This window comes from Musa acuminata, chromosome BXJ1-7 (genome assembly GCF_036884655.1).
Source record: "Musa acuminata AAA Group cultivar baxijiao chromosome BXJ1-7, Cavendish_Baxijiao_AAA, whole genome shotgun sequence".
NCBI lineage: Eukaryota > Viridiplantae > Streptophyta > Magnoliopsida > Zingiberales > Musaceae > Musa > Musa acuminata.
In genome coordinates this window covers 2,281,313-2,300,875 of record NC_088333.1, presented here as the reverse complement: position 1 = coordinate 2,300,875, position 19,563 = coordinate 2,281,313, and the positions used below count along the sequence as shown (strand labels likewise).

Genomic DNA, 19,563 nt, shown 5'->3' with positions numbered 1-19,563 from the left:
TACTGGACCCTAATCAAGGACACATGTGTCGCGACACCAAGATACGTGCAGCCGACGCAAGTGTACTCGCCGAGCGCAGCCATGCTGGGAGAAATGTACCATTCTCTTGGCCTGTTGGTGGAAGTAATTGAGCAAGATGGGTAGATCCTAATTGTATGTGCATAATTTACACTATGCAAGGAACAAATTATCATCTGATATTTGATCTCTTTCCATGCTCCTCTCGTATGTTACAAGGATGTAGAGTTCTTCCTCCTCGAGTCCACCTCTGTGTTTGAGGAAGACCAAAGTTTGCTGTATCACCAGGAGCTGCTTGCAGGAATCTTGACAGGCCTTTTCCCTTTCAAGAATGGCACAAGGTAGAAGTTTTCTGTATGATTGACTCTTTACAAAGACTATCCAAAGTTTGGGAGCGCTTTTGTGGAGGCTGGGCATCCACTGAAAGCTAGCAGTGGGTCTCACTGGCAATTGGGATCACAGAAACTTTGTGATTTAGCTGAGGTTTTAGGACTCAAGAGTTGAATGATGAGGATGGAGTTTGCATGTAAGTTGTTCTACCTGAGAATGTGAGGCAAGTTTGCAGAGAAGAAGATTGTTTTAAAAGTGCTCATTCTTGCAATAACATTCTTGATTTCCATTGTTAATAGACTCATTCTAGCTTGAACATTGTCATGTTCAGTAGACATAAAAGAAAGTTTCTGATTAATTATTATTATTATTATTTTTCTAGGAAATGGGAGAAAACAATTTGTAGAACATGGCTATGATATTGTACATAGTATGATTTCTACATCAAGTATATAACAACTATATTTTTTGAAGGTCTTATGGTGTCATTGATAGAAAAACAACAAGTGTAACTCCAAATATAATGAGAGATTAGAGATAACATTAATGTTAGGTAAGATGCAATTTCTTTTGGCCAAAAGATTGGAAATAATGAGACAACACAAAATCTCTTCTTCTCAGTTAAAACAATGCCAACTGTGGAGGACAACAAATGTTTGCAAAGGATCTTTGTCAGCAATTCTAGTGGTGTCTCATACTCAATACATACATCTCTTTTGGTATCTGCAGACTGTGATATCGAGATAATATGAAATAGATTTTAAATGAAAACCAATAGTACAGTTATATTTATTGAAATAATTTTTTTAGATAAAAAAAGAACGAACGGATGATAATACTAATAAAATCAAAAAATAGCTCAGAATCAAATTTAAAATTATAAAGAATACAGAAAATTCATCACCCCAAAGATAATAAACAAGAATACAGAACTGAAAACAAAAGACTTATCACTCAAGGAAGTATTTAAGTGATACAGAGTTTAAGAGAGAACTCCAAAAGAATTTCTGCTAATATCATTAGTTTCTCTAAAACTTTTCTAACCCTAAAACACCAAAGTACTAGTGCATGAAATAACTCTCATGTACATGAAATTATGAAATTAAATATTTTACAACTAGTAACTAATCCTTTTAATGTATTCCCTGGACATAAAAAAAAATACATTGAAACAACTTTAATTTTATCTAAGAAATATACTCATGAGCTATCATATTTGAGTGGGCTAGGTTAAAGATTATGAGAGTATATTATAGACTATGAAGAATATCATAGGATCAACAATATCCATACGAGCTGATTGTAACAAATTAGGCACTCTCATGTCAAGCGACAATTTCATCACTTAGTTATTGCACTGAGATCGACGTAGTCGTTGAGTGATGAAAAAAATAGATGTAGAGCGACATTACTTGGCAATTGTAACGATGCCGCTCTACATCCGTGTCAAATGCATATGCAAAGCGACAATTACATTAATAGTCTTTTTGTCGCTCGACAACTACATCGACGCCAACGTAAATATAGAACGGTCGAATGATTGCTCAGTAATTACATCAGCGTCAACACAGATGCAAAACGACTCTCATCTCTTGCCGTCGCTCTCCTCATCCACAACAACTATTCGCGGTCCTTAACGATGTCGTTGTTTACTATCATTAGTTGGAACGTTAAAATTATCTTTTTATCTTTTATTTTTTATTTTTATTAGTAAAATCATTAGGATAGATAGATCTAAATATTTTATTTTTATAATTATAGAAATATCAATATAACTTTTCGAATCGAGACACCGGAGGTAAGTGTAATTAAGTTCCAATTCGACCCGGCCCCTTGTCCGAGTTGGGTCGGTCCGGTTTAGGCCGAGCCCAGCCGAAATCGAAGCCCTAATAATTGCCTAGATGTTGTCACGCAACATTACAACCGATCGAAAACAGCTCTTTTGTGTTTTTGGGTTCTGTGTTTGAGCTCTCCTCCTTCTCCCGAAGCTGATCGAGCGATTCGATCCGAAGATTTTCCAAATTGTGCAGATTGAAACGTCTCCGTTGGCACGAGGTAAGGCAAAGCTCCCTCCCTCTCTCGATTGCTCCATCAGTCGAGGCCTTCGATCCGTTAAATTTGTTTATCGCATTTTTGTGACACGATTATATCCTTGAATTCGGATGTGGTAGTAATGTTTCCTTTGTCCGATAGTAATGTTTCCTTTGTCCGATAGTTTCGATGGGTATAGATGCAGATTCATGTTTCTGTTTCTTATTGATTGGTTCCAGCTTTTAGTATTATTGATCTCCACGTCTGAAGGGAAACAGTGGGTTCTTTTGATCAGCTGTCTTTAATTTGGTGATCCGTATGTTCTTTTGTTTCGCATGTATTTGATGGTTCTGGAATTTCGTAAAAACTCGATCTTTGTTGATCAACTGATTGTTATGTAATTCTTTTGTTCTGTCTTTATTGATCATCATCTGACAGATAAGGATGCCGTCGTTATAGATTATGATTGCTATTAATGTGAGCCCATCTATGTTTGTCGGATTATATATAGCATGCGGAGGTTTATTATAACGCACACACATAAAAAAGGGAAAAAAATTGTTTGTTAGAGAAATCGTTTTTTATTTGGAGTTATTTTGAGTTACATCCTTTGCTTTGGAAAATTCAAATTGCTGGATTGACCCATTGGTGCACTCCTTCTTACATGTCTACAGATGCAGGAACTCTCTGTGAGATTCACATTTTTCCTTGCTTCTGTTTTTCTACTGCATCTGCATCCAACTATTGGGATCAGATTTGTGATAGATAGGGAAGAATGCTTTTCTCATTCTGTTCCTTATGAAGGGGATACGGTTCATGTCTCCTTTGTTGTGATTAAAGCAGAAACCCCATGGCATTATGGTGACGAGGGTATTGATCTCGTGGTACGTTTTGTTCTTCTTTGGATATTTATGTTAAACTCTATGTATTACATTTTGATCTTGTATATGTGCTATTTAGTTAATAGCTACTTTTTCCATTTGATTAATGTAGGGCGTTTGATGAGGGCTCGATCTTGTGGCAATGTCACTCTCTGTCATATGATTTTGTTTTTAAGTTTATTAGTTGAACTTCTACTTATGGATTTGATTCATAGAACTTGACATAGGCTTCTAGATTTCGTCATCCATGTTGTTGAGAAACCAGACAGAAGATATAGAACATCATGAAATGTTCTTTTCTAGAGTTCAGTAAATTGGAATGCATGATTAAAACATAAGGGAGAATGGATAGGAAATGGAAATAATCCTAGCTATCCTAAGTATGATTTGGTTGACGCATAAGAAATCACAATCTACTTCCCTTAAGCGGTCCTCTAGAATTTTAGGTTGACCTCCTACCAATATGTGTTAGACAACCTACATCATTGGCCCTCGGTGTTGTTACTCAAGGAAAGTGTAAACCTCTTAGTTGATGCAAATATTGGTCTCTATGAATTTAGATCAGAGTTCTAAAAACTGAATAAAGAATTGGCTGGTTTCATTTTTTTTAAAACTAAATTGCATGAATAGAAAAATAATGTGTTGTTGTGGGTTTATTTTTTGTCAATTCAATTTTATGGAAGCTATTTTTTTTATATTATAGGGATACCTTTCATATTGAAAAAATTGCCAGGGTGGGATTTAGTCAACACAGTGAATATGTTTTTGTATTTCATGCAGGATAAATTAGCATGATAGAGTCTACAATATGTAAAATAATTTTTGCTTATCTCCATTCCTCTTCACCCCCACCCCGACCTAGGTGACTATCACGGTGTAAATTTGAGGAAGGGATCATAAAGATTTCTTTATTTTTTTACTTCAAGGTGACAGCAGCGAATGCGAAAAGAGGGAGGAAAAGATATTAGATAAAGTGTCTAGAAATCCAGTTGGACTGGGACATACTGACTGGTTCATTTTTAATATAATTAGATATAATATGAGATGATTATATATAATTCTTCTCATATTTAATATAATTATATTAGATAATTTCAAAGTCTAACTTTTCTAGGACATTTACAGAAATGGATGATATCCTTGGCGACAAATGGATGAATACAAAAGCAATTAGGGAGAATAAAATCTTGCAGAAGAGCATCTTAATCTTTCTTTAAGTTCTAGCCACATGAAGACTTTGGAGCTTGAGATGGCAAAATGCCTTCCTTATAGACATTTAAAGTTCCATTGAATGCACCAAGATTTAAGAATTGATGAAAAGGTATCTTCACTGATGCCTTTCAGACTACAATGCTTTTCCATTAAGGATTTCCTGAAACTGATCTTATAAACTGAATAAGATCAGTGAAAACAAGGGCTAAGATAGAATATCCAAAATTCATTGTTTTGTTAGACAAAATTGAAAATTTTTATTACTATTTACTTTGGTTTGTTGTATTTCAAGAGTGGATTACTCTAAGTGATGTTGAGATGGACCTACTGTATGAGAAATTTAGGGATTTCATATTCTAATATATCTTCCATCTCTTATAGAAAGTGGCATGCTGGAGTTAAAGATGATTTTCAAATTAGAATACCTTTCCAAACTATTGAAAAAACATACCTTCGTGGTCAATTCCCAAAAAGAGGCAGAGTTTTGCCCAAATGTTTTTTATTATGAAATTCCAAATTAATCTTGCATGTTGGAGAATCCTCCATGATGACCTTTCAAATATATGTTTACTTGAAGTTCAGTAGTTTGACAATTCAGTCGACCCTGCTCTTTGTTTTTTAAAGATTGATCATGACATGAAGCACCAACCATTAGCTGTTAGACTTCTCTCTTTAAAAAAGAATGATCTTCTTGGAGCATCTACTTTTCTTGTCAACCAGTTTGGCCAAGAAAATTAACATATAATGAATCTGGAGACCAGAGAGTAACTAAAACAATATTGCCTCATCTTCTACTTGTCCTTATAAACTTCGAATTTGAAATTATACACTTCGTGCCCAACCTGACTCAGATCAACTTGGGTCTTTAGTGGACCAATTCTTTTCTTAAACGACACAAGCACTTGATAAATCTCTAAAGTAGATGAGTCAAGATAACTATGGGCTTATGACTATTAAGCCATAAAAAAGAGTGAAGGACAAGGAAGGTAAAAGACCTTATTATTATTTATTAAAATTAACAAATCTCATCACCTGTAAAAAACCTTCTAAACCTAATAGCTTTTAGATACAATACAGTTGGACATCTTTTGGATAACAGAGTCTAGTTAATCTAAACGACACAAAAGTGCTCAAATCTCACTAGAACTTTCTTCCTAAAATATGCCTAAAAATTTGGACGAAGATATGCTGTAATATAAAAAATTACATTTGGACTCTTAACTTTAACTTGAGAACATAAACACTACTAGTTTCAAGCTTGATCACCCCTTAAACCAAGTCCAACTGCATTAAGTTTGATCTTGGGTTCATGATTGCATCAATTGCTTCCCCTGGGCAAATCTTGTCCTAAGATTGGTGATTTTGGATATCCAACATGAACCTTTATATCCATTAAGTTGTTTGGACAACATGGCTACATTTATGTTAATGTCAACAAGATCTACATCTTGGATCTTACTCCAGAACCAACAGTGAAGTCATTTAGGACCTAGGCTTGACAACAACGTTCTCAGTGTTCACATCCTTAGCAACAAGTCACAAGGCACCAAGACAAACCCTAGGTTGCCTGATTATAATCAAAGGAGCTTTCCTTAGCAAGTACTTCTGGACAGTTATTTCTGATCTCTTATTCTTTGTTTGTCCATTCTCAAACATCTTGTTTATTTGATGGAAAAGAATATTAGATTTTTCAATTATTTGCATTTGGTTTCTTCTAGTCTCAAGAAACTAGTTACGGGTACTCTTATTGAAGAACTTCCATAAATGCTATATATGTTACGTGAACATTTATGGTGAACACTAAAAGAAGAGGTGAGATGTGATTTTGGTTTTGCCTGACAGTTGTTTTTTGTGTATGTAAATATGAGTGCTGTTACCAAATTGGTATGTTTGTCTCCATTTTCTATTGCTTGCATTAGGAAGGCAGTAGAAAAAGGTTGGTAAAAAGCTAAATGTTTTTGCAACATGGTTCATTTCAGTGAAGGCATTAATAACCAGATTCTGGTTCTTTAAGCATTTCATGCATGAAGAGGTTATCAATATATAGTCTCATATTAACATTTTTTTCTGTAACTGCATGATATATTAGGTGAAGGATCCCTCAGGCACTCAAATTCATGATTTTTATGACAAGACAAGTGAAAAGTTTGAATTTATGGCTCAAAAGAGTGGTCTTCATCGTTTCTGCTTCACAAATAGGTCCCCGTATCATGAAACCATAGATTTTGATGTTTATATTGGCCACTTTTCTTACTTTGAGCAACATGCAAAAGATGGTAAGAAGCCTTGGTAATACTTTTAAAGATATGAGGGTACAAATGTATACATATTTTTTTGGTAATTTCTTTGTGAATAAATTGTATGCAGAGCATTTTGGCCCTTTACTGGAGCAGATTGGGAAACTAGAAGAAGCTCTTTATAACATACAATTTGAGCAGCATTGGTTGGAAGCTCAGACTGATCGCCAAGCCATAGGTATATCTGATGAAATTTGTTGCACTGGCTGATCAAAACATAGTTATCTTTTACTGTGATATATGCTTTTTGCTTACCCATTCATTGATACAGTAAGAGTAATACTTTAGTTAATTAGTTTATAGATGAATATTTCTCTTCTATTTTATTTATCATCGGCTATTTACTACTTTAAGTGGTTCTATAATATAGTGGCTTGCTCTTCTCTGCTAAACAAAGGGGCAGTGAACCAGCCTTCCACCAATGAGAGTGTCAACCTATCTCTATATTGGAAAGATTGTTTCTGAGACTAGAATTCTGGTCTTCCATGCTGTTTACTGTTGGTATCAAAGCACACTCTCTGAAGTATCATTTCTTTTTTGCTAATTGAAGGATTAAATATTGTGTAAAGATGGGTTCTGCAAATATGATATAATTAAAGGGTGTCATAGTGTTGCATCATACCCAATTAGAAAATTTATGCTTAAAAAGTGTGTGATTCTCCATGACCATGCAATTATTTATAAACATAGTTTTCACATGGCATTTTGTAGATAAGTTCAAAGAAAAAGTTGACAGAATCATATTTGAACTTGAAAAGGATTGCCCGAGTATTATAAGTATTCTCCATAATATAAGTTGTGCTCTGAAAAAGGGATCATCTGATCTTTTTTCTGTTATGCAGTGAATGAAGGCATGAGCAGGAGAGCCATTCACAAGGCACTTTTTGAATCTGCTGCGCTGATCGGTGCCAGTGTGCTGCAAGTTTATCTATTGCGTCGGCTCTTCGAGCGGAAGCTAGGCAGGGTTTAACTGTTCATTAGCTGTCAAGTCTTTAATCATTCTTCGAGTCACTTATCATCCGGAATTTGTTAGTACGTCATGTGCAATTCAACTAAATCAATTGATGTTAAACTTATGCTGATTTGGATAAGAACTGTTTTACAACTTGAAATAATATTGGGCCACCCTGTTCAGAAGATTATGTTTCCATGAGTAACTTTGAGTGCTTTAACTGACATGAGCATGGATGAACATCATCTTACATTAGATGGTGAGAAATACCTTTTGACATGAATCATATCTTTATATTTGTATGTATCATACCTTTTGATATGAATCATGGATGAACACTATTTGTATGCATTCCAAACTGAATCATATCTTAATTTGATTTAAGCAGCTCAGATGAGTGTGGTTTCCCAGTGCAAGATCCACCACTGGACTTGTTTCAATTCAGTGCAAGATCCACCACTGGTCCTCTAAGATACTAATGTTGTGAGTTGTAGATCCTTGTCTGCTATCATTTGGTAATCCAAGGTATCTGCAGATCATGGTTGGTTAGTCCTACAGAACTAAAGCCTCCACAGCTTAAAATTGGCATCAACATATCTATTGACAATACCAGTAAAACAAAGTAAAAGATGCATCCATCAGATGTAGTAGCCATGGGATTCGAGTAAACAAACTGCAGCCATCAAGAAGCAATATCTTATCTCACTAGAGCTTGAGCAGTTCTTTCTGGTAGGACCTGTGCATCTAATGCAATCAATATGAAGATTGTCATCATCAACTGTAAGATGTCAGAATACAGAAGGTCATGATAAGCCAATTACAGTACAGTAAAGATGCAGTGACTGCAGTTGCTTTCTATCTAATACAGTAGTAACAACAAAGGGGTGTTGAGTGCCATTTCATCATCCCAAAGTGGAGGCTAATGAAAGCTTTATCACTATAAGGTTCAATGTTTAAGAGAAAGGTGAGTCATGTCATAATGGTAAGATTGGTTGCTTTACGACTTTGGTGACGAGAATTCTTCGAGTAAGAAAATAACCTAATAGCGATAAAGCTGCCATATTAAGTCACTGATAGCACAGCCAATTGATCCCGGATTTCAAGGCGTAAATGATGGGTGTTGGCTAATTCCAGTTGACTTTAAGAATGTAATGATCCTTGGCAATGTCCAATTTGTGGATCTAAGTGGCCATGAAGATGGCAACTAATCGTCGCTAGACACTTCAATGATCAATGCCCAAGACAAAGTCAAACCACATTATACTAACTAGTAAATCTTAGTATATCATGATTTATGATATGTTGAAATTGTTTTAATAATTATGTGTATAATTTGTGCAGGATAATTTCAATCATTTTTTTCTTGTATATATTATATGTGATACATCTCAAGTCTATTTTCTTCTTTTCATTTAAGACCCGGGTGAAATCTCATCGGGTTATTAGGAGTGGTAGTCAACCTAAGACCATTGAGTATCAATAGAAGATCATCCGCTCTCGATGTCATGAAATGAATATCTCATGTATTCCTGCTTAGACAATTCCCTAGACAAAATCATTCAGAATGAGAAAGAAATTCTCCTGAAAAAAAAGTGAGGGAGCCAATAGTCTTGATATTTCTGACAATATCTAATATTCAAAGTTGACTTCACCTTATCGGTTTAATGATGATTTTTTACTAAAAAAAAGTAATCAAAATATATTTGATTGTTCAGTCAAAATTAAGTAGCAATTGGCTTACGGATAGTAGCACAAATTCTCTCTTCCATTTCAAAAGGGGCTTTGGAGAATGCCAACTGAGGAGCTCATCATGTAAAGTGAGATTCTTTTGTTCATGGTGTGAGTTGATGATAACCCCCCCCCCACCCCAAGTGATATGTCAACACCTATAGTCAGTCCCTTTGCCATCATTTATTTGCACAACTAAAGTCCAACCATCATCACTAAACACATAGCACACACTTGCACAGTTACATCCATCACCAGTAAGCAAGTCCTCCTTACATAGCAACTGTTGTGAGCAGATCAATGCTAAGAAAGACAAAGTGCCTAAATATCCAAGAAAAGCATCCATGGACAGTCCATCCACAAGTTCCATCATCTTGCATGCAGTCTATCTACAGTCCCCCACGTACAGAGGAGAAAGAAAGCACCCATGACATGCATCCCAACTGTGAGAAGCCACCCAACAAAGAGGCAAAGCGAAAAAGAAGACTCACTTTCATTAAAGAAGGAAGCTGCAGAGCTGAAACTGCTCGATTCCTCCCTTCTCTGCAACCACCTCCTGCCCTCGTTTCCATGTGATTCCTGTTGTTGTCATTGTTGTTGGTGTCAAATCCTCTCTCTCTCTCTCTCTCTCTCTCTCTAAGGTTTTGGAGTGGTGACCAAGCAAGCTCAGTGGACCAGCTTGGTGATGCCAAATGTGGCCAAACAAGGGTGCCCCTCGGACAATGGGGAGTCCCTTCGAAGAGAGGCAACTGCTGTACTGTTGCTGTGAGCAATGATGTCGCAGACAAGGTGGGAAGAAGGGAACAGGGAAGCATGATGGAAGACTGTGGAGAGAGGGAATTCTACTTCTAGTATGGATGGTCAGAGTGAGGACAGCCCCACAAATCAAGGATGATGAGGAAGAAAAAGAAAAGGAATCAAATTCTGGGCAGTGTGTAGCTGCTGAAGAAAGATTTCGAAGCAGATGGTAGAACTTCCAATTTGACGACTTTGAGGATGGTTGATCTCCATTGACTTGCCTACAGCAAAGATTCACAGATCGTTTCCCTCTCTGTCTTCTTATCTGTACACCCCCTTTTACCTCATAAATCTCAGTAAGAGTAGAGTGCAGTAAAAGCAGACTGTTAGATCTCTCTCTCTCTCTCTCTCTCTCTCTCTCTCTCTGTATTAGAATCCCCTAGCCAGAATCATCGGCAAGAAAGTCTAGTGCTCCTCTTCCCTTCTGATCCGTCTCTCTTCACCTCCTACTTTCCATTGGAGCTCCAAAAATCGCACCTTTTCCATCTCTCTCATGGATCGCAAGAGCTGTGCCAAGTTGCCACGGGACGTCCCCAAGTTCCAGCAGACCCTGTGCCTCCCTCAGGGAGATAAGAAAGAACCCACCACAGCCGCGGACTCTGTGGCATCTGCTGAAAGGAGAGACCTTTTACCTTCCGCAGCCTTGGGTGGTAGAGAGTTACAAGTGGCCGCAGCGAGAGAGAAGGATGAGCAAAGGCGGCAGCTTGCGCCCAGGAGGAGCTCCAACAAGGACCGGCACACCAAAGTCGACGGCAGGGGGAGAAGGATCAGGATGCCCGCCCTCTGCGCCGCCAGGATCTTTCAGCTCACCCGTGAATTGGGCCACAAGTCGGACGGGGAGACCGTCCAGTGGCTCCTCCAGCAAGCGGAGCCCTCCATCATCGCCGCCACCGGCACGGGCACTATCCCGGCGTCCGCCCTCGCCGCTGCCTCCACCGGCGCCGCGTACTCCCACCTGGGCGCCAGCGTCCCTGCGGGACTCCACCAGAAGCTCGATGAAATGGGACAGAGAGCGGCCGCCGCCGTGCAACCCAACTGGGCCGCAGTCGGGGCTGCCGGCTTGCCTCGGTCGCACCCGGGCTTGTGGCCGACGCCGGTGTGTGGCTTCGATTCCGGATTCATGCGTCCGTCAGCGGCAGCCTCATCGAGCTCGAACAACGTCGGGGCAGGAGGCGGCGGCAGCGGCGACGCTTCCATAGGCAGTTTCGTGCAGAGGACGGGGCTGCATGGGCTGGAATTGCCAGGCTCCAACCTCAGCGCGATGAGCTTCGCCTCCATGCTCGGCGGGCATGGGCAGCAGCTGCCGGGGCTGGAGCTCGGGCTCTCGCAAGATGGGCGTATCGGGGTATGGAATCTAGAGGCCATGGGCCAGATATATCAGCAGATGGAACCAGGGAGGTTGGTGGCAGGCGCTAATGGTGCCGGGCAATGGCAACAGCAGCAGACTCATCAGTCAGATGATTCATCACAGGGATCAGAACAGTAGAAGGAAGAATTCTGGAGGACAGTATGCAGGAATTCACAGTACACAACTTAACTAAGTATTCTTACTTTGCTTGCTAGTTTTTGTTCTTGCATGCAACTTTAAGTAGAAACCAGAGACAGAGAGAGAGAGACAGGAAGTCACTGATTCAATCTTTCTCCACATCCTTCCTTCCACTGCAAACCCAGCTATGGTCAGTCATCAAGCCAGGTACCTTAAAACATTCTGATCTATATGCATGGAATAATAATAATAATAATAATACATTGCCACTGTTGGATTTTACTGATGTGTTGCTGCATGTGGACTATGCAGGTAGGTGTAGTATGATACCAGAGCTGAATAGGTCAGCAATGAGACTTAAGCTATTTTGTTCATCTTGAGGTGTGTAGATAAAAAGAGTTTTGGCCATATAGGATTGTTTTTGTTGTGAGGTACTGATGATGGATGTATTTGTGTCTTATATAAATTGGTAGCATAGTGTCTCCTATGCTTCTCATTAAGAATCCTGAGTTAGCTTTATCAAGTATTTTTGAATTCCTAAAATCAGTTTATTTGTTAGATAAATAATTCAAATATGTAAAGACTTCCATACAAAGAAAAATAAAATAAAATAAAATATTAAAAAAAATTCTTTAAAGAATGTAAAAGGAACCTTGAATTCAGGTTTAACTGGAGGGAACTCCTTAGCAAATTTAAGATACAATAACATAATTTACGATACAATAACATATCACATATCATGTGCCGGTACACGAGATACTATAATTTACGATAAGAATGATACTGACAACCTAGAGCAGGTGATCCGCTAACATATCATGTGTCGGTACACGAGATACCATAATTTGCGATCCACGATACTGACATAGGTAAACCTATACCAGTCTGACAAACATATCTAATATTCAAAACCTTGAATACTAAATGTGTCTGTTGAGCAGTATCAAGCAACTAAATGAAGTCAGTCAAAGCATGAATACTGAATGCATGCTTACCAGATTTGTACTTTTGATGTTTACCATGCAATCATTCATATATTCATTGATTGCTTGCAAGATTTAATACATTGGGGAACATGTCAAGAATGTAAAGGAGTGATTTGTTTATGTGAAAATATTTATGTTCTATGTAAACATAATGCATCCAAAGATCAAATTATCCAGTTCATCAAGGACAAGTAGTCAACATTAAGAACTGAGAACTGCCATGGCCACAATCCACCGCAGTTGAGCAAGCCAAGTTTTATGTGGTTGTGAAGGTTAGCATGGTAGAAACTTCACAAGCAAGATGCAACCAATGCAGTAAACCAGTTAGCTTAGAGAGGAGGATAATCTCATTAGAACTCATGACAACTAGCAAAAGTGTATTAACTTATGATATCATCAAACGTTATCAAGATAATTATGCGTTACTCGGTTCAATAAGAGACGAGCTCGGACTTGGTGATTCCATAAATATTCATGCAGTGGCCTCAACTTTGTGAGATTTTCTAGGCTGTCTCTCAGCTGAATCAGTGTGCCATGGTCGCTTGCCGTGCGTTCTCCCACCTCTGTTGTATTTACCACCTCTGCGAAAGAAAATTGTATGAGTTAATAATGCACATCCAGGCGAGGTTCAAATGCCGAGCATTCAACTCAGAACAAACAGGGTGGAACAAGAACAAATTAGAAAGGATGTGGAGGGATAAACTACCTTCCTCTATGCCGCTCCTGATTGCTGCGAAGCAAGTTCCAGTACTCCTTTTCCGACTCACCTAAAGTAGCAACTAGATAATTAGTACCACGTGGAACATAAGGCTTTCTCAGGTGTATTCAACTAGATCATTATCAATCTTGCATTGCATAAGGAGTCATTTGCATAAAGAAATCAGAAACATAACAAGCTTCTCTTGAAAATCATCATTGCTAGAGACCAAAATAACAAAAATTATTAAATTTATCTTGAGCTACATGCCAGATAATCCAACAAAGGCAGAAATATAAATTCTGCATGATCCATTAAGTACGCGATGTCTATCTTGTATGATCTTTGACATGAAGAAGCCAAGCTAAAGAACTAACAGAAGTTTCTGTAACCTCACTATATATGTGAAGTTAAAATTAGAAGGCGTGAGTTTGAAGTACAATTTAAGAGGGCACTCACCTGTCTAAGATGACTGCCAAGTTCGAAACCAAGAAGAGATGATTTGAAATTAAAAAGAAAGCTAATAGTTCAGTAGGATAATCTTACTTTATAGTTAAAATAAGTTACGGCATCCATGTAATAGCCTTCTAAAATAAATTTGAGATTTGACAAATTTATGATGACTGGTCAATCAAAAGTGTATGCTTTATCCCTAATGAAATTTGGGTAGAGGTTCTTTTGGAACCTGAAAAGCTAGTTTGCATATTAGAAGATTGTCAAACATCAATCTAATCAGTTTGCAATTTGCACTTCTGCAACTAGCAAGCTACCCTCCGACATTTGGCTAGCTGGGCAGTCTTAGCGGGAAAGATGGACTATCCTTCTCATAGGAAGCTAAAAAAAACGCAGAAAGAAGAAGACAAATTAACTGTGCAGTCAAAGGAGCACAAGCCCCAAAAAATATCTTAGGAGAAAGTTGAACATATTTAATGACCTAAACCTGGTATAAAAAATAATCCACATGCTCAACTAAAAACAATGGTAACATCAACATGGAAGTGTTAATGACAATTTTGAAGGTAGTATAACTTGGTCAATTACCAGTCAAGGCTTCCAAGGTGACTATGTAATTCTTCACGGTCAAGCCACCGTCATCAACAAGCACTGCCATCGCACGAGATTTTGTAGCTGCATCAGGATCGTCAAAACGGATGTATCCAGATTCCTCCCCCATTCTGTAGTCAACATACTTCAAAAAAGTAAAATAAAAATCAATCAGCAATTAAGACAGAAACAAGAGATCTTAGAATACTGCATTAGGTTCCTATATCTTCTGGCCTTCTTTTCCACATAAAAAACAGCAGATACAGGGAGCATGTTAACAAAAATAATTTCAGGAAAAATCAAAATGCAGGGTCCATTGAAGTTACATCATTGGTAATATATTAAAAAAAGGTGAAAAGAAAATTTGAAATACGGAGGAACATTATGGTTTACACTACAAAATACCTTAACAGCACCAAATTTCTGGAATATCTGTTTAAGATCCTCTCTGGTAACAATACTGTCATTGTCACTCTCATTATCAGGCACAGGGTTCTTCACCTCCACACTGTCAGTTGATGGACCTTTGTCATCCTTGTTTTCTCTATCTTCAGCAATATCATCAGTAACCTCCTCTTCTCTTTCCTTTGGGACATCTTCAGCGGCCTTAGTCTCATTTTCCTTGTCAACACCATCTGTTGACTCGCCCACAGCCACTGCTAACTGTTCACTTTCTTCACTTGCTGTATTCAGACCCTGTTCCGCTTTGCAGAATCCTGCATCATCATTAACCTTGTCCGCACCATTATGTTCCACACATTTATCCTCTTGCTTTTTCTTCAACTTGAATGCAACAATTACACCTTTCGGATAGCTATCATAGGCCACAACCAAAATGGTAGTGAGACTAAAATGTATATATAAATGGATATCAAGAGGTCACAAAGTACAAGTCAATCGACAGAACCTTCCATTTGAAGCATTTCTGTTAAAGCGAGATTTCTCAGCATCCTTCCACATCCTCTCCCTTTTAGAATCAAAATCCTTCCTACATTTAAATTAAAAAATAGAAGTTAATGTATTATATTGTATCATAGCTAGAGTTAACCAACTTCACATGCAGTATCTGAATTATTTCTAGGAAAAAATTAAACTAAGGAGCAAACTGAAAGACGGAGGAGGAGACGAGGCATAGGAACAGGAGGGGAGGCAGCGGAGAAAGAGGAGGAAGGGAAGCAGTGACGGAGAAAGAGGGGGGAGTGCCGAAACAGGGGAAGATGATCAGGAGAGTACCAATCAGTAGGGCCTGGCAATGGAGGACACAAACGTGGGCGGCAGCAAACCTGGGCACAAAGGCATAGAGAGAATGCACAAGCCATAGACTAGGTGTAAGAATTTTTTTTATTTTTATGGTTGAAAAGGTTGGACCAGGCATAACGCACAATCCAGACCCATTATCAGACCCATACCAGATGGTGAGCCTGGTATCTGATGTAGGGCTTGAAACGCCTGATTTACAATGGTCTGGTCCCCTGTCAATCTGAAATATGTAGATCAAACTGTACCAAGCTTATCTGTATTGAATTCCTTAATAAAAACCATATGCATTTTTTTTCTTTTTTTCTATATTTTTCCATTAATTACCTTAATAAATAAATAATTTTTTTTGTTGATCCACCAAACAAAAAAACAAAAATGATTCCCAAAAGAACTAATTTCATATCTCATTCTACCTTCAATCCTAATTTTCCAAGGTTTAATAATGAAACACGTATTACAAATTTGACACATTTCAATTCCTCTATATCTTGAGGAGGTTTGGATATTTTACTTAATTATTATAAATTGGTATAGAAACACAATTCATTCATCAAACATCTATCTAATTTTTATTTTTATCAAATAAACTAATCAACAAAAATATATCTCGATCCCCTAAAACCTTACAAACCTCAATAAGAATATTATCAAAATCTAACGATCTTATCTAGTTTCATCCATTTTAAAATTTCTTCTATCTCAATTATTTTAATTTTACAAATCAATCTACGATTACTAAGCATTTAAGCCTGCCATTGTTATATATATATCCAAAGCTAAGTTATTTATAAAATGGTCATTGAATAATTTATAAATTATTATATCCATCTTCCTGTAATCGCTAATAGATTGTTTATGCATTTTTTTTGTGATTAAATGTATTTGGCTACACAAAAAGTATGCACCATAAAACACTAAAAAATCAAATTAAACACTACAAATTTTCAGATGATAGAATCCAGAAAGCTTACTTTGGCTTTATTTCTAGCTCTGCTCCAGCAAAAACCAACTTCTCCTCTAAAAGTTTTGTTGCGTCAGCTTCTTCCGAAAATTCAATCAAAGCAGTGCCACAAAAGTGTCTTTTGTCAGAAACATGACGAGGTAGCCTCACACTATTTACCTGTGAATTCATGGAAAAGCAATTTTTACAAGAAAGTGATATCAATCAGAAATTTTCCCACGGGATACAAATTAACATATTATAAATGCAAGAACTGCCTTGCCTTTGATTCAATATTAAGTATACAGAGAATAAAAAAGTTTAAAATGCTTTTTATGGAATAGAGTGCAATAAACATGGATGATCTCCTTAATCATATTTAACTTTTTTCCCCCATATAACAAATGTGCTTTCTCGGCTGCTTCAGCTCTTCCATAATTCATCACAACAAGGATTCATATCGGTAATCCTTGTCAATAAGTATAAACATCATGACGGATGTAGAAGCTTAGATATTTTAACTCAAACTCTATTTTAAAAACAAAATTGAATTCCCTAAAAAGAAACAAAAGGCTAATGCTCAAATAACTCAGTTGGAGATAGAAAATCTCCTTTAAGTAGAGGATTGAAGGCCTATGGTGACTGACTTTGGCTAGTACCAGCAAACACCAATTTATCCTAACTGATGTACTCAAAAGGTGGACAAGAAAAATCGTCATGGTTGGGACAAATAATTAAGACATGAAACAGCAGTGGCACTGTATGTATGAAGTAAATTTGCATTAAAAAATACAAAATGCTCAAATGCATAAATGATCTGATGAGGTAGTTCCATAATGGCAAGAGACTGGAGGTCCAGTTCTGTCTCCATTTCAAAATTAATGCAAACAAGTTATTGGAAGAAATACCCAGACTCCGAAACATGGGCCATAATTATAACTCTCTTTAAAGAAGCATCAAAAATATTTTGATTAACTAAATTTAAATATTGGTAAAAGTATAAAAAAAAAACTGACATGATACAAGCAAATAAAATTATATATTACTTATCTTAAAATACACAAACATAAAAATAATAATTTTCTTTCAGCACCCTCTCTCTCTCTCTCTCTCTTTCTCTCCATATATATATATATATATATATATAGACACACACACACACACACACACACATATATATATATATATATATATATATATATACATACATACATACATACATACATATATATTCTGGCATCACCCTGAAGTGAATATGTAATATCAAGTTCATTGTACTACAGCAACCAACTAGTTCGATAAAATGACCATACCTACAGGAAAAACATATGGTGATCAAAGTAGAAAATACCTTTCCATGAAGAGCAAAAAAGGACTCAACAACTTCTGACTTAACATCATAAGGCAAAGGTGTGACAGCAATAGTCCTTGAATCAACTTGCTCGATAACTTCTTCTGGCTTCATCATTTCAGTACTCCTACCGACTCTCTTCCCTGCATAAAATTAAGTAAACACTGTAAAAAGGGCATATTCAGAAAGCAACTCAAGATCAAAACCAGAGGAGAAGTAATCCGATTATAGAATTAACCACAAATTCCATGAATGTCAACTGTAAAACCATAAATGGTATACTAAGGCAAAATAGAAGGCCAGGATTTAAAAAAAAAGTAACATATGGAACAGAATATCTACATGAGAGAAAAGCTTTGTAAAGCGTATACTTGACAAAGACTTCTCCAAGAGAAAACTAAAGCTTGAAGCGCAAGCAAGCATACTCATATTCAACAATGCAAGAGCCACAAGGAAATTCGATCGACCAATAAAGTCTGCAAAGGCATCGACCGATAAGTTGGACTGAGATTCCTAATAATTCATCTGCCAAGCAACACAACCTGATGGATAGAAATTTACCATCTTCTGAGACTCGAAGAGAAGGCGAACTCCTCAAGACATCAGCCACCGACAACACAGTCTCCTCCGGGATCTCCTCCGGCTTCATGGCTGCACTCAAGCCCAGGTGATTTTTCATCCGAGTAAACGAACATAGCAACGCCAAGCTCACCACTAGTTCCGCAGTCAAGACCAACAACAATGGCAACAAACATACAGGAAAATAAATACGAAGAAAATCGAACAACGATAATTCTCAGACAAAGATACATCCATCCTCGCTGTCCTGAACGGTCTTCTTTAGGAAATTGTCGCGGGGGAGGTTGCTATCGCTGAAGTAGAACTCCACCTAAAGAAGCCGAAGAATTGCAGGAAAAATCAAATTTTGGGGGGATAGATCGGGGAAGAGGCGCGAGAAAGGGAGGGGAAGGGGAGAAGAAAGGGATTCGAAGGCCAAATCACCTGGCGGAGGACGTTCTTCGCCTTGGCCTCGTCCAAGGGGGTCGCCGCCATTGCCGCACGTAAGGGGAGGAGTGGGGGGGGGAGGGCCGAAGAGGTGGAGAGGGGGATAGGGCCGTTAGGGTTTCGAGAGGGTTTTGAAGGTTTCTTCCCCTTCACGTGACGACCAGTTCGGGTGGTCGCATTTACTCACGTGCGTTCCACGTCGGAGACGGACGTGCTGCGGTAACTTGGGGAGCGATAACGGAAACCGTTTAGGCAGTGAGGAAGGCGAGACTCCGTCAGGGATTTATTTTTAAGGAAGAATAATATACAGATTATTAAGGGACCCTTTTTGTTTAATGTTAACGCTTGACACGATGGAAATGAATGTTATTAAATGGATTATTTTAGTCATTAATATGACATGATGAAATTAATGAGAGCAAATTTGTTCTTGATGTCGATGCTAATAATCATCGTGTCATTTGCATTTGGTGTGCTTTGGGATTAACGTTTGTCCATCAAGAACTCATCAAATGTTCTTCATCTCGAGAACTATACAATTTTTTCT

General features: G+C 37.7%; 3 protein-coding genes across 3 annotated transcripts; 2 read left to right on the top strand and 1 right to left on the bottom strand.

Annotated features, from left to right (window-relative positions):
• Positions 1-2,265: 2,265 nt before the first annotated feature.
• Positions 2,266-7,906, top strand: LOC103990807 (transmembrane emp24 domain-containing protein p24beta2). Its single transcript, XM_009410077.3, has 5 exons — positions 2,266-2,403; positions 3,054-3,263; positions 6,562-6,748; positions 6,840-6,947; positions 7,612-7,906. Exons 2-5 carry the CDS (start codon positions 3,054-3,056, stop codon positions 7,737-7,739), a joined length of 633 nt encoding a protein of 210 aa, XP_009408352.1. The 5' UTR covers positions 2,266-2,403; the 3' UTR covers positions 7,740-7,906.
• A 2,336-nt stretch (positions 7,907-10,242) lies between these two features.
• On the top strand, positions 10,243-12,566 carry LOC135678176 (transcription factor TCP20-like). Its single transcript, XM_065190669.1, has 2 exons — positions 10,243-11,940; positions 12,046-12,566. The coding sequence occupies exon 1, from the start codon at positions 10,741-10,743 to the stop codon at positions 11,731-11,733; it is 993 nt and encodes a 330-aa protein (XP_065046741.1). The 5' UTR covers positions 10,243-10,740; the 3' UTR covers positions 11,734-11,940; positions 12,046-12,566.
• A 520-nt stretch (positions 12,567-13,086) lies between these two features.
• On the bottom strand, positions 13,087-19,133 carry LOC135678175 (la protein 1-like). The gene is made up of 10 exons (XM_065190668.1): positions 19,014-19,133; positions 18,822-18,900; positions 18,573-18,725; positions 18,012-18,154; positions 16,692-16,840; positions 15,368-15,448; positions 14,866-15,274; positions 14,458-14,605; positions 13,426-13,486; positions 13,087-13,300 (listed from the first exon to the last, which is right to left on the bottom strand). The coding sequence occupies exons 1-10, from the start codon at positions 19,062-19,064 to the stop codon at positions 13,192-13,194; spliced, it is 1,383 nt and encodes a 460-aa protein (XP_065046740.1). The 5' UTR covers positions 19,065-19,133; the 3' UTR covers positions 13,087-13,191.
• Positions 19,134-19,563: the final 430 nt, after the last annotated feature.